We start from the raw sequence: 15,687 nt of genomic DNA, 5'->3' as shown, positions 1-15,687 counted from the left end.
AAGGTGCTGTGGGTTTTAAGCAGGGGGACGGTATGATTGCATGTGCAATGCCATCCTAGTGGATGAATGAGTGTTGGACTGTGGGGCTCCTGAGGGGAAGGCCCCAGCTTTGATCCCAGTGCGTTGTTCCGTGGTTCTGAGCCTTGTCGTCACACTTGGGAAGCTTAAATCCCAGGCCACTCCTCAGATCAATTATATCAGAAACCCTGGGGAGGAACCCAGACAACAATTTTGCTTCCTTGTTTACCATCAGTTGTTGTTGTTGTTGTTAGGCTCTTCAGCTAATACCAGCATTTAGCTAACATTGGGAACCTTTAGTTTAATAGATCTGAATCTATTTTGCATATTCAGCTTTAGCTCCTACCCCACTTTTTTACTTCCTATATGGCCTTCTTTGTCATTCCCTATACATATTTAATTTATTCACATCCCTGTACTTTTGGTAAAGACTAACCAGGAGAGGGAGGAGTGATCAGGAGACCTTGGTCTATCAAACTTTCTTCCTGGAAATGTCTGTCTGGCCCTCTTTAATGAAAGCCAACCTCTCTCTCACCCACCTCCCCCATGTTCTTATTTGCACTTATATTTCTACTGATAGTAATCACAGTGTGCACTGTATTATAGGTAATGGCCTCCTCTGTTTATTCATTCATCTTTTCAACAAACATTGTACTACCTGGACAGGTGCTCTGCCAGGACTTCCTGCATTGTGAAGCCAGTCTTTCCTAATAGTCACTGAGAGACCTGGGGAGAGTTGAGGGATCTCAGGTTTGCAGTGACAATACCCAGGAATAATAATGGTTAAAATAGAGATTTATCTGAGTGCTGTGAGAACTGCAAGGGTGGGGGGAGTGTGCTTGAGAATTTCAGGAAAAGTTTCTTAGCTATTTCAGTATTTGCACAGAAATGTTAAGGTTAGTTTGGTATGTCTTGTGGTGAGGTAGGTAGGGAGAAGGGAAGAGTTTTCTGGTTGAAGACATGTTAAAAGCAGAGTGATCGAGACCATAGTGTTTCAGAGTACGTATATAAGTTTCCCTGAAGTGTCGAGGGTGAAGAGTTGTCTGGTGTTTGTTGTCTGGAGATCAGGCTCTGGAATCTCAGGCAGGTTGGGAAGGAGTTAAATTTTACATGTAAGGGAGCTGTTGGCAAAATTACACTGAGGAGCGACAGTATGATTTCCATGTTAGGACAGTTAATGTGTGGGTAATGTGGGGGAGAGGCTAGAGATCAAGGCAAAGAGGCTGGTAACGGCTGGCGAGAATAAAGTTAGAAGGAGCAGTTTCGCTGTGGTGGTTGAGACTGAAGGTGAATTATACAGTGAGTGAGGAGTGAGCCACTCATAGAATCCCGGTTGCGAAAAGAAGGAATGCTTGTGGAGTGGTAGCCAGAAAGATTCAGGATCAGAGCTTATAAAAATGAGGGGTTTTTGAACTATATGTGACCTTCACCCTGGGGGACGGACAACAGAAAAGTGGGTGAAGGGAGACGTTGGACAGGGCAAGATATGACAAAATAACAATTTATAAACTATCAAGGGCTCCTAAGGGAGGGGAGAGCGGGGAGGGAGGGGAAAAATGAGGACCTAATGCCGGGGGTTTAAGTGGAGAGAAAATGTTTTGAGAATGATGAGGGCAATGGATGTACAAATGCGCTTTACACAACTGATGTGTGTATGGATTGTGATAAGAGTTGTATGAGCCCCTAATAAAATGATTTTTAAAAAATGATGGGGGGTTTCAAGACATTTGTGGGAAATGGCATTTTCCCACAAACTTTATGAAGCCCCTCTGGCATTTTTTGGCCAGTAAGTTAAGAAGTTTGTATGCTGATTAGAAGGATCTCAGAAAGACTTGAAAATACAGGAAAGAAGAAAAAAGGGAAATTATGGAACAAGCCCCCGAGGAGACAGGAAAAAGGAACCCGGAGCGCAAACCATTGGGTTATCCTCGATGGGGAAAGCGAGTTAGGAGAAGGGGCATGGAGGTGAGGGTACGGTCAGGTGATTTTGTAATCCCTGTGCCCTCGGTGTTCTCTGTGACTGAGAGGCAGCAGCTGAGAAAAGATGTAATTTGTGTGAGCATCACCTACACCACCAGTGGCTTCCTCTTAGTGGTCAGCCCCTCGGGGAGGATGGAGAGAGCAGATACTTGGATTGCGATGTGGGGTGTTTGCTGGACGGTGGCTGCAGGGTGAAGGTCACTGCATGTTCTGTCTGGGTTATGGATTCCTAATGACTGTGACCACATTGCAGTCTTGTCTTCTCTTTGACCAGCCTGCTGCCTTGTTGGCAGAAAAATACTGAATTTCATGGATATTTAATTATTCTTTTAGGACAGTAATGATGACACTGAAGATGTTTCACTGTTTGATGCAGAGGAGGAGACAACAAACCGATCCAAAAAATCCAAAATCAGGTATGCAGCTGACTAAACAGACATTTGCCTTGTTAGTGTGCCGTGTTGCTCTGTCCATAGACTGATGCCAGGTGATGGGTTCAAGGAGGACTGCTTAAGATGTGCATGTGAATGTTGCACATCACCAAGTTGACCTTCAGTCTGAGATAGACGTGACATTTGAGCTCCTCCTTTGGGGTATGAAAACCCCATGGAGTACAGGTCTGCTCGCAAACCCTTGGATGTGTCACCATGCCCTGGAATTGACCAGCTGGCAGGTGGTGCCTCATTTTCATATCTAGCATATGGAAATTTACTTGGTGCTGATTTTTCAAATAATCATATCTTATTACTAAAAAACGTTAGTGCCATGTCTTTAATTTTTGTAGTTACATTACGTTCTTATGGTCCAAATTTCAGAATGACATGTTTGGAACACTTAAAATGTTTTCCTATTTTTCATGAAAGCCATCTATAGCTCAAAACTGCTCATTATTCACATATTGTTGCTGGTAGGTTCTGTTGAGTCCGTTCTGACTCATAGCAACCGCGTGTGCAACAGCAAAACACTGCCCAGTCGTGCTCCGTCCTCACGATTAGACCTATGTTCAAGCCTGTTGTCGAAGTCACTGTGACAGTCTAACCCACTGAGGGTCTTTCTTTTGTTCCCTGCCCCTCTCCTCTGACAACAAGTCCAAAGTAGATCAGACAAACTCTAGGCAATCCTGGCTTCTGAGGAGTGTTCTGGCTGTATTTCTTCCAGGATAGTTTTGCTTGTTGCTGGTAGTCGATGGAATAATTTCTTCGCCAACACCATTGTTCAGCAGCATCATACTTCTGTGGTCTTGGTCCTCCTTGTTTATTTCTTTTCATGTATATGAGACTGAAAATAGCACGGCCTGGGTTAAGCAAACCTTAGTCCTCAAAGTGGTATCTTTACAACAGTCCCCACGGCAGTACATTGTTTGATTTCTTGATTGCTGCTTCCATGGGTGTTGATTGTGGATCCAAGTAAAATGAATTCCCGGTGTTGCTTATTGGTCCAGTTGTGAAGGTTCCTGGTTTGTAGTGTTGAGGTGTAACCCGTACTGAAGGCTGTCACCTGTGATGCTCGTTGAGTGTTTCAGGTCCTCTTCACTGTGGGTGAGCAAGGGTGTGTTCTCCGAATCTGTCACCCTTCCCTCCTTCTGGTGACATCAGGTGGAGGTGGAATGCCTTTGGAAGGCGGCAGGAGGCTGACAAGCAGGAGCTGTAATTGAGACGGAGCTTTGTTCCACCTGTCTCCGCAGCCTGCAGCCCCACTCCTGCTGGCCTTGGGCAGTGCTGCCATCTGTCTGCCACGCCCCCGCACACACACCCCACCCCTGAGAGCTGAGGCTGGCCCACTCCAGGCCCCACCCTCGGGCTTCATCTCCCCACTCCTTGGTCGTGCAGCTGTCTAGAATGACATCATTTGTAAAAAAATAACATAACAATTGTAAGCCAAACATACCAAATACTTAATTATTTCCAGTTTAGCTCTTTCTAAAAAAAATTATTTAATGAAACATAACTCTTTTTGGACCTTGGCAGCGATTGAAAGAAGTGAAAAGCCAGCCGCAAAGGGCCGCCTGCGATTCCATTGCTGTGAAGTGCCCATTGTGAGAGACAGCACTTCCCTTCTGGTGCGAGGAGATTGGAGAGAAGTGAGGGAGTGGCTGCTGGTGGCTGCACCTTTTTAAGACCCAGGACTTCTTTTCACAAACAGTTCTGAAAGTGTCTGTGGTGATGGGGGTGTCATTCTGCGACAATGCTAAAAGCCACCGGCGTGTACAGTTTCATTTGGTGAATTGTGTCATGAATGAATTTTAACTCAAACTGTGAAACAAAACCAAGCAAAGCAAAACTCTCAACACTAACTGTGGTTTCTGAGAACTTAAGAGTCCCTTCGGTATGATTTTTAGGTGTGTGACGTAAGGCACAACTCGTGGTATGATTTCCTTTCTCCTCCAAGTTTGGGAAAGCCCATTGTCCTCCAGTCAGTAGGGTCACTCTGAGCCGTGCTTGGGAAAGGTTTTGTTAGGTATTTTGTGAAAGGTGATGTTTGATTCCGCTTTAGAGACAGGTTGATGGGCTGTTTTCTGTAACTTAGTTAAAGAAGAGGACGTGGAGGACAGTGCCCCCGTGGCATAGTGGCGTATGCATTGGGCTGACAACCACATGGTCAGCAGTTCTGCTGTGCCCTGCAGGGTTTCTCTGAGAGCACCAACTTGATGACTGGGTGGGTGGGGTTAGGAAGAAGATGAGGGAGATGACGTCTGCTGGTTCAGTTGACAGTACTTGTCTACACGTATGTGTTGCTTAACATCCATGATGCATCAATGAAATAGAATGTTTTGTGATTCAGATGTTGTGTGAATACCATATTAATAGGCAACGAATGTACAAATGTGCTTTACACAGTTGATGTATGTGTGGATTGTGATAAGAGTTGTCCGAGCCCCAATAGAACGATTTTTAAAAAAGAGAAGAAACACAAACCTTATCAGAGCCCCGTTTCTGACCATCCTTGCCACCACCACTCTTGGTTGGAAGCGGCAGTAGTGGCAGTTAAGGAGGCAGGGGTGGGAGTGGAGTGGGGTGCTTTGAGTCCACCCACTGTCCTGCCTGTTTGAGCAGCAGGAGCAGTCTGGTCCCTGTAACCCCTCCGCCTGAAGGCCCAGAATCGCCCACTCCGACGGCTGTCTCCTCTGCCTCCCCTGCCTGCGTATCCATCTGAGGACAAGTGCTATAAGAGTCTGGGGTGGGGATCTTTAAAAGGTTAGGGGCAAATAATACACATGCAACATGCTTGCGGAACCACCGACATTTATGTGTTCAGGCAAATGTCCAAACGGACTTAAGTGATGCATACTCTGTATTTGTTACTATCTGTAGTAAAATATAATTTCATTTCTCTTATGCTTTGGTTTTCAGACACCCAGTGGCATCATTTTTCCATTTATTCTTTCGAGTCAGTGCGATTGTGGTTTATCTGCTCTGTGAATTGTTCAGCACCAGCTTTATTGCCTGTATGGTGACGATTATTTTATTATTGTCATGTGACTTCTGGGCAGTGAAGGTAGGTTTGTTTTTATTTTAAAATCACGTTTAATATGTTGAGATTAGTAATTTATGAAAAGTGAAAAATGTAACATTTAGGCATTTTGGATTAGTATTTATCCTTTTGTTCCCTTGGGTCTTACCTGTGTTAAAATATTGGGTATGCCAGATTACAAGGAGGTTTTTACACTGCTGTATATAGACAACAGAGTTGCCTGTGCGGTTAATCCGTCTCTACTGTCTTTAAAAATAAGCAAATGGAATGTGACTTGTAGCCATAGACCCTGTGCCCTGCTTTTAGTCATACCACTGGTTTTGCTTTGGATTTACCTCCAAGCGTGGGAGACAGGATCGTGTAACAGCCCAGTGTAGTTTGTCCAATACCGAAGGAGTGCCTACTGTTTGCAGAGGCTTCTGCGGAGTGCTTCAGGCGGGACATTGGCACTGTCTGACGCACTTGATTGTCACAGCTGAAGGGAGCTGGATGCTACTGGCTCCTAGCGGGCAGAGACCAGGAATGCCTCTACCGTCCTGCGGTGTGTAGGAGCACCCGCCATTGCAAAGACTTAATTCAGCCCCCAGTGCTGTTAATGCTGAGACTGAGAAACCCTGCTGTAAGAGAGAGAGCGTAAGAAGTGGCATTGAATAACGGGTAGAGTTAGGGAGGGATATGTGTGTGATAAGATAATAAAATGGTAAGTATGGAATCCAGATGGTAGGTCTATGAGTGCTCATTGTAAAGCCCAGCTTTTATGTGTGTATGAAATTTTTTTAGTAAAATGGGGGCAGGAGGACAAGACAAAAGACCCTCAAACAAATAGGAATTTTGAGATTCCTGGAACTGATTGCAGTATGCCCAGGAGTTCAAATGGCTAAGTGCTCAGCTGCTAAGCCAATGGTTAGTGGTCAGAGTCACCCATAATACTGAGTCCAAGACCACTATATTTTAAATGTATTGACATTCACCAAACCAGCCATTTTTAGACTTAATCCTTAGAGCTGTCATACCTGGCTGGCTTAGCGGTGGTCAGTTCCCTTAGCCCTCGGGTGTTGAGGATTGTGATGTGCAGCAGTTTGAAAACACCAACTGCTCCACAGGAAAGAGACGGGGCTTTCTACGCCTATAGAGAGTTACAGTCTCAGAAACTCACAGGGGCAGTTCTACCCTGTCCTGCAAGGTTGCTTGTCATGAGTGGGGGTCCACTTGATGGTAGTGAGTGTTTACACACACACCACCGCCACCCCTCTCCCTCCAACTCAAATACTGTATGTGCTATAGAGTAGAACTGTCCCGATTGGATTTTCTTTGGCTCTAGACTCTGGACACAAGAAACCAGGGTGAGTTCAGATCTTTAGATTAGTAGTCAAATGCAAACCCAGTGAAGAAGGTGATGGTAGTACCAGATCAATTCAAACAAAATATGGTTTGTGTTCTAACATGATTAGATAAACTGGAAATCAGGATCCGCTAGCGTCAAATGGAATAACAACAAATATGCCATTGTATGTTAATGAAGGTACGAATACAGTGACAATTACAGAATAACAGTGCTTCAAACCATGGGTGTGATTATTAGAAATATTAGGAGAGGATGGAAGAAACATCGTGATGGGAGGAGTCTTTAACAAACCTCATTCTGATAGACCGAAGTGGTAAAAAATAAACACAGTCATAAAAGAATCTGAATGAAACCATTGAGGCAATTTAATGACAGCATTTAGAACTGCATCCCACAGAGATACTACCTTGTTGATGTTTTTGACACCAAACCTGATTAAAAATCACTATGAAGAAAGTCTAAGAGCTCCTACGTACATGTTCTGATCTAGTACCATAGAACTAACTAGTCTTTTGTTTTAAAATCGTGGCAACAATTATCATTTGGAAACTATTTTTAAAAGCAAGTTTTCTAAATATCTTGGTGTAAAAGTAAACACGGCTGTAAATATAAATTGTTTGGGCCTTAAAGACATGAGCCTGACGGTCCTAGTTTTGAGATGTGCCTAAGATGACGAAGGAAGGGAGGGTGGGCCCGTCATTGAGCAGCTGCATTCATACCCCGTTGCCAGGGGGGCTTGTCTCATCACCCTTCTCTCTCAGAGCAGCTCACTCGGCGCCTTTCTTCAGTGCCGTCTCCGGGAGCCTTTGCTGCCATCAGAGTCTCTTACTATGAGCGACAACTAGAATTGCTCTTCCCAACCCCTCTCTCAAAAATACAACGCTTTCCCCTAATGCAGAGGAAAACCATAGACTTCAGGACTTTATTATCAGACCAAAAAACCCGAAAATAATAGGCTAAACAGGCCCAGAGTTAAAAAAATCAACCAATCTACATATAACCCCCCTTCCCTGGGGGGTGGACAACAGAAAAGTGGGTGAAGGGAGACATCAGTCAGTGTAAGACATGAAATAATAATTTATAAATTATCAAGGGTTCGTGAGGGAGGGGAGGAAATGAGCTCTTACCAAGGGCTCAAGTAGGAACAAAATGTTTTGAAAATGATGATGGCAACAAATGTACAAGTGTGCTTGGCACAATGGATGTATGTATGGGGTGTGATGATAGTTGTACAAGCGAGGGTTAGGGATAGAAAAAATAAATAAGAGCTGTACAAGCCCACAATAAAATGATTTTTTTAAAAAACCAACCCGACAAAACAACACGCCTGTTAGAGATTAGGAAAATAATGAGAAGTTTTAGCATTAGAAATGGAGGAGTGTAAACAAATATTTGGAAGCAGTTTTAGCAAATAAGCCTCTGAATGTTCCTAATTTTCTTTGCCAGCTTTTCTCTTTTACATAGTTTCTCATGTGGTAGAAATGTTAGCATTTCTACCTTATAACATTTTGACTTTGGCGCGACATCTTTGTTTCTAATTTAAAAAGCTTTTTCACCCTCAGCATTACCATTCGTGCTTATGATTCCAGGTGTTTAGGGGTTGGCTCCCAGATGTTTATCTCCATCCAGATTGGTCCTCACCGCTCCAGGCCTCTAACCCTTTGTCTTCCTGACATTTTCATCTGGATGCCTTGAAGGCACTTAAAAATCCAACATGTCAAAACTCCCCTCAAATGCTGCTCCTCCATAAATGGCCTATTTCTCAGGGCCTGGATTCGCTCGTTTTCTACTTGATCAGGTCGTATGTGTATGAGCTGCCTTCTTCCTGCCGCACAGCCGGTTCACTCTGACTCCGTGGACTTCTGTGCCCATTCTACCTGGAGTCGCTCTCTCACACCCACTTGGCATTGGGACAGGAATTCCTTCATTGTGCCATGTGTCCCTTGAAAGCCTTGTAAAGTTATAATTAAGGCTTTAAAAGACATAAAAGGAAATATGTAAGACTACAAAGGAAACCACCAATATTGAAATTTAATTATAAAATATTTTAAGGTAAACTTTTCTTTCTTCAAGTTTTATTAACATATCATTTGCCTATCATACAACTCAATACTTCAGTCACACCAAGAAGAGTTGTACAGTCATCACCATAATCAGTTTTAGAACATTTTCTTTCTCGTTCTCATCATTATTAGTTTCCCTTTTCCTCCAACCTCTTGCCATACTCCAAAGAGCCAGTAATCCAATGGTCTCCATACAGGAAAATATAAACAAACAGAACACTAATAAGAATAACAAAACAGATAAAGAAACCTCAATCAAAAAGAAAAATATTAAAAGCTAGAAAAAATTTAAATGGCTCCTAAGAGAGAAAAAAATTATTTCATTGGGGGCTCGTACAGCTCTTATCACAATCCATACCGCCATCCATCGTGTCAAGCACATTTGTACGTATATTGCTAGCCTCATTTTCAAAACATTTTCTTTCTACTTGAGCCCTTGGTATCAGCTCCTCATCCCCCCCTCCCCCACACCCTACACCCCCACTCCAGTGCTAAATTTGAACCTCACAGCATCTGCAACAATCTATTTTCTAATCCATTCTGCATGTTAGCTAGGCTATTCACATCCCTGGCCCATGGTCAGGGGATTCACCAGAGACTTACGCCATGTAAGACAAATTTCTGATATAATAATATGCACACTTTTAGTGCAAAGGAACCCTAGTGGCGGAGTGGTTATAAGTTAGGCAGCTAACTGCAAGGTCAGTAGTTCAAAACCAACACCCCACCTTTGGGAAAAACTGGGCTTTCTACTCCAGTAAAGAGTTACAGTCTTGGAAACTCAAAGGAGCAGGTCTACCCTCTTCTATAAGAGTCGATATTGACTCTATGCCTTTGAGTTTGGTTTTGGCTTATTTAGTGCATTAAGTAGCAAGACTTAGTAGAAAGTGTGACAACTACTTTCAGAAACGACTTGGACAAATGATATTTTAAGTTATCTGGAGTGAGCAAATTGAAATGTATCAGTGGGTTATGCTAGTGGCAAAGACAAAGGTTCTGTTACAACTCTAAATTTCAGGTACAGGGAGATGAAACTTGAGATACATGTTTAAGTTCATAAAACCTGAGTGTACTCATGGACCCCAGGTTGGAAATCTGTGCATTATGATTTCCACCCAGCCTGGATCACATCTTCCTCTTACACTCCTGAAAAGCACCTCACTGCACTGAGCACAATGGCGATGCATTTGTGCTCGGATTGATCACCTCTTGCCCCCCCCCCGCCCCCCCAGCACTTGATGAGAATGGAGATGGTGTCTATTATGCGCCATTTTATTGCCAGCACCAAACACGGTGCCCTGCAAAGCTCAGCAGATCTTTGTCAAATAGGTAGTGAGACATGAGAAGAGCACTGGTACACCTGAGATGCTGACTAAGGGCCAGAGCCAGGGGAATTTTGAGGGATATACGGGTAATTGTAGCCACAGTTGGGATTTGTGGGGAAAGTAGATCTTAGAAACCAAAAAGTGAGGGAGTTGGGAACAAATTAGAGAAATGGAAAATGGACAGGATTTCAAGAGGGAATTCCGAGAAGGGACAAGGATGGATTTTACTGTTTACGCTGTCACCTCTACTACTGCTATTGCCATTTTATGTAATCTTTTGGCCAGGCCAGACATTGTAATGGTCCTTGTTCACTGGGCATTATGGAAGTAAAGCTGAAGATTTGTTTGTGAAACGTTGCACTTAACGATAGGAATGTATGGTAGACCTTCAAACAGTACTTTTAAAAATAAGTGTGTAAATGTGTATATTCATCTTTTTTATTTTAATATGTGTTCATCTTGACCAGAATGTCACCGGCAGACTGATGGTTGGCCTGCGCTGGTGGAACCATGTCGATGAAGATGGAAAGAGCCATTGGGTATTCGAGGCTAGAAAGGCAAGCTGCTCCCTTTCTCCTTCTGAACGGTGTCCTTAGAGTTTAATTTGAATGATGTTCTCAAGACTGAAACATCCCTCCAGATCACTTGACACGTCAGCACTAAACTAGATGGTTTCTAAAACGTCACTGTGTGTTTCTTGTCTAGTTCAGAATAGAAACAAGGTATGTTTATGACCAAATCAGAGGACTTGAGCACTGTGCTCAGCTGTCGGCTCCCTGCTTGCTTACTGTTGTTGTATTGCCTGATAACTGCAGGGATCCCTCTAAATGCAGCTGATAAGTTGTGTCTAGTATCCTGCTCTGTCCATGCTCCCTCACCCATTTCCAATTCCGGTTGGGAAGAAAGAAGGGATTCCTACCTGTGTAGAAAATCCTAATTGTTCAGAAGCAGACAACTCTCTGAGCCTGTGAATACAGGAGCTCTGGGAGCCTGTTTTGGGTTTGCTTGCTAACTTTATCAAATAGGAGGTCAGTCAGTTGCTCCATCTGGTCACCCTAGTGGACAGAAGACAAAATAGAGACAGTAAGAGGGGGCTTTGAAAAGTTTGTGGAACAGTAGAATTGAAAAGGTTAATGGGAATTTTCCACAAACTTTTTGAGACCCCCCTTGTATAAATTAAATTGCTTGCGTTCTGCTTGGAAGGATCTTTAAAACCACTACTTCTCAGAAAGTACCAGCACTGTATTCAGCACACCCATACTTTATATTATAAAGTCCTACTGTGGAAAAACTCGCCACCCCTTTAAATGTGTTTTCAGTCATTGTCCAGAATCCCTTGACCTCAGTTTTGTTAGTCTGGAGCCTGACTTAACCTTTTCTTATCTAGGATGATTATAACCTTGATTTCCTCTTCCTTACCCACTAAGATATTATTGTCCACAGCTTCCTTTTGAATAGTACATATACCATATATACTCATGGTTAAGCCGGGTTTTTCAGCACATTTTTAATACAGTTTTTGTGGTAAAATTAGGTGCCTTGACTGATATTCGGGTAGACTTACACTTGAGTATATACGGTATAAGAATTGACTTTGGGCTAAGATAATTTTTTTTTTTTTAATACTAAAAAGGTAGAATTCTTGAGCTTAAAATATATTTTGAAAATCACCTCATAAAATCGTAGTAGTGGTAAGAAAATATTTTGGGGGGTGAAGGTGAAGGATGAGTTGTCTACATTAATATATCTGAATTTGAAGTAAAGTGTCATTAAAAATGTTAAATTTTTACTGATCAATATCACAGTGATTATTTATATTCCTTTATAGGCCTCCTCTCCAGAGAGCAAAACTGTTTCAGAAGCTGAATCCAGAATTTTTTGGTTAGGACTCATTACGTGCCCTGTGCTGTGGGTGATATTTGCTTTCAGTGCTCTCTTCTCCTTCAGAATCAAATGGCTGGTGAGTGTCAAGGTAGACCGCTGGGATAATCCATTTTGATGTCTGTCAGACTCAAGTTATAAGCAACCATTGAAGCCCTTCACATAGACGGGCTCGTTGTGAGTTTCCCAAGGTTTGCTTCCAAACTCATGTGTTGTCTTAAGTCCTGGATAACAGGGGCTTGCTCAGGGCCTCGTTTCCCTAAATTTTCAGGATGTTTGTCCAGACCAGAAATTTGATTGGATTCACCTTGTACAGAGGTTTCCATTTTTTGGCCACATTATTAGCTTTTTGCAGAGGAATGGCATTGTCCGTGCTAAACTTCCCCAAACTAAATAAGCGTGTTTGGTTTACTTTGGAACTAATAGAGCTGCCTTTTCTGAAGACACAGACAGTGTGGCGCTCTGTTTCAGTTACCTTCTGCTTCATAACAGATCACCCCCAAATGTAGTGGCTCAGTGCTCCAGGCTACAGGCTTTGCAAGTGTTCCAGCTCGCAAAGAAGTTGTCAGATTGTCTCTGACAACCTGTTCCCTGAAGTCTTAGTGTCACTTCTGGGGACTCGTGGTCTGTTAGCATAATCACAAAGGAGAGTGGGGCTTTCCCTCTGGATTAAGTAAGGAGCTGCTAGAACAGTGGTTCTCAACCTGTGGGTTGTGACCCCTTTGGGGGTCGAACGACCCTTTCACAAGGGTTGCCCAATTCATAGCAGTAGCAAAATTACAGGTATGAAAAAGCAATGAAAGTAATTGTAGTGTTGGGGGCGGGGGTCACCACAACATGAGGAAGTGTATGAAAGGGTCGCGGCATGAGGAAGGTGGAGAAGCACTGCTCTAGAAGAACCTGTGCAACAGGAGACAGCCATTGCTGTTGTCTTTGGAAAGTGCAACTTCTTATCCATCTGATTCAAATTTGGGTCTTTTTTTCTTTTAATAGAAACGTTTTTCCACTCAAAACGTGTTAATATCAGATACATTTTGCCCTCATGGCTTTTTTTTCCTCCTGCTTTTAATGTTTCCTCCCCTGCTGTTTTGCTGTACCAGAAGCCTGGTGGCATAGTGGTTATGCCGTGGGTTGCTAATGGTGAGGTCAGCCATTGGAAACCAGTCGATCTGAGGGAAAGAGTTGGGGTCTTCTTCCCTCTTGCAGAGTGACAGTCTCAGAAACTCACAGGGGAGTTGCTCTCTGTCCTACAGGGTCCCTGTGAGTGGGCACTGACTTGAGAGCAGTGGGAGGGTGCTGTGAGCGATGGGGAAGATAACACTTAGAGCAGTCCCCTACCTCTTCACAGCGTCCACCGCTGGCTTTTTGTTGACTGTGTTTACTTTAGTGCTAGTAGTTCCATTCATAACGTGAATAAACTTGTCTATTGACTTAATAGACTTTGCAAATAATGGGCCCATCCATATAATGGACATCGTGTAGTAAAGCAGAGGGGCCGTGGAAAAGAGGAAGGCCTTCAAGGTGGATTGATACAGTGGCTGCAACAACAGGCTCAGGCTTGGGAACAATTGTGAGGATGGCGTCGGACTGGGCAGTGTTATGTTCTGTTGGGCATAAGGTCATTAGGGCTTACCTAACAACTGGCATGTAATGCACATAGCATGCATGGGACACTAACATGAGGGGATTGCACATTTTGAAAAACAACAGCATAAAAATAAAGTATAGGTTCTGTTTATCTGTACATTGATTCAGTGCCTACTACTTGTCTTCCTAGTGCATCTGTTTCTTTACTTCTTTGTTGACTACAATTTCATTGTTGGGCGGTTTGAAAACAAAAACTTGCAGGTGTTATTTGCCCCTTGGTTCTTTCATGTTTAAGAATGAGCCTATTCATTTGTAGAGGTCTAAATAAAGGCATGTACATATGTAAATATATTTATATATGAGGATGGGGAAATCTATGTGCATATATTTATAGGTTTAGTATTAAGGTAGCGGATGGACATTTGGCCTCCACTCAAGTACTCCCTCAATGCAAGAATACCTTGTTCTATTAAACTGGCATTCCATGATGCTCACCTTCCCGACACAAATGCTGAAGACAAAGTGGGTGCATAAGCAAATGTGGTGAAGAAAGCTGATGGTGCCCGGCTATCAAAAGATATAGCATCTGGGGTCTTAAAGGCTTGAAGGTAAACAAGTGGCCATCTAGCTCAGAAGCAACAAAGCCCACATGGAGGAAGCACACCAGCCTGTGTGATCACGAGGTGTCGAAGGGATCAGGTATCAAGCTTATCAAAGAACAAAAAAATCAAATCATTGTGAATGAGGGGTAGTGCAGATTGGAGACCCAAGACCCATCTGTAGGCAACTGGACATCCCCTTAAAGAAGATGTCGCGGGGAGGAGACAAGCCAGTCGGTGCAGTGTAGCACTGATGAAACATGCAGCTTTCCTCTAGTTCCTAAATGCTTCACACACACACACACACTATCATGATCCCAATTGTATGTTACAAATCTGACTAGACCAGAGGATGTACACTGGTACAGTTAGGAACTGGAAACACAGGGAATCCAGGACAAATGATCCCTTCAGGACCAGTGCTGAGAGTGGCGATACTGGGAGGGTGGGATGGAAAGGGGGCACCGATTACAAGGATCTACATATAACCTCCTCCCTGGGGGATGGAGAACAGAAAAGTGGGTGAAGGGAGACGTCGGACAGTGTAAGATATGACAAAATAATAATTACAAATTATCAAGGGTTCAGGAGGGAGCAGGGAGGGAGAGGAGGAAAGGGAAATGATGAGCTGATGCCAAGGGCTTAAGTGCAGAGCAAATATTTTGAGAATGATGAGGGCAACGAATGTACAAATGTGCTTGACACAATTGATGTATGTATGGATTGTGGAGTTGTATGAGCCTCCAATAAAATGATTTCTGAAAAAAGAACTGAGCCTATTGACTTTATACCTGAATTATGATTTGGCTAGGTTAATATTCTTGGATCACAGTTTTTTTTCTCCTTAGCACTTTGTAGATACTATTCCATTATTATATTGACTATGGAGAAATCTGAGGCCAGACTTAATTAACCTCCATCTAAGAAAGTGACTTTAATCTTTATGGAAGAAGATTTCCAGGCATCACTGGGTGGGCTTTTGTGTTACCCAGGGACATAGTCAGGTACAGGTAAACATGACACCTGCTCTGGAAGAGCTTATATTGTTGCGCGGGGTAGACAGACAGACAGGATCCAATCGACTTGTGCAGAGGACCAGGCAGAGTACTACGGAAGAGCAGGCGGCTACTTAAACTGAGGGGGTGAAGACTGCTTGGGATTTTCTTTGCTCCAGCTCATTCTATTTTAGCTGATCTCTGCGGGTGGTGCACTGGGTTATGTCTTGGGTTTCAGCAGTTGAAACCCACTGGCCACCCTGGAAGAAAGCTGAGGCAATCTGCTCGTGTAAAGATTTACAGACTCAGAAACCCTAAGGAGCACTTCTCTGTCCAGTAGGGTCAACGTGAGTCAAAACTGACTTGATGGCAGTGAGTTTAGTGACTTGTCTTCATTCTCATCTGTAGGGTGATCTATTTCCA

General features: G+C 43.3%; 1 protein-coding gene across 2 annotated transcripts in view; it reads left to right on the top strand.

Annotated features, from left to right (window-relative positions):
• The window catches only part of LOC101656392 (trans-golgi network vesicle protein 23 homolog B), a 23,399-nt gene that overhangs the window by 2,539 nt on the left and 5,173 nt on the right, over positions 1–15,687 (top strand). The window contains exons 2-6 of one of the 2 annotated variants that reach the window (XM_045293478.1): positions 2,332–2,414; positions 5,349–5,493; positions 10,670–10,759; positions 12,031–12,162; positions 13,522–14,025. In XM_045293478.1, the coding sequence (XP_045149413.1) occupies positions 2,332–2,414; positions 5,349–5,493; positions 10,670–10,759; positions 12,031–12,162; positions 13,522–13,551 (480 nt within the window). In that variant the 3' untranslated portion in view covers positions 13,552–14,025. Of the gene's footprint in view, positions 1–2,331; positions 2,415–5,348; positions 5,494–10,669; positions 10,760–12,030; positions 12,163–13,521; positions 14,026–15,687 lie in introns of those variants that run through there. The other variant, XM_045293476.1, reaches the window with a different exon arrangement.

Source organism: Echinops telfairi, unplaced genomic scaffold (genome assembly GCF_000313985.2).
Source record: "Echinops telfairi isolate 266 unplaced genomic scaffold, ASM31398v2 ScPeMD7_2010;HRSCAF=2546, whole genome shotgun sequence".
Taxonomy (NCBI): Eukaryota; Metazoa; Chordata; class Mammalia; order Afrosoricida; family Tenrecidae; genus Echinops; species Echinops telfairi.
Note: the sequence above shows the minus strand (reverse complement) of the source record. Positions and strands in the feature narration are given on the sequence as shown.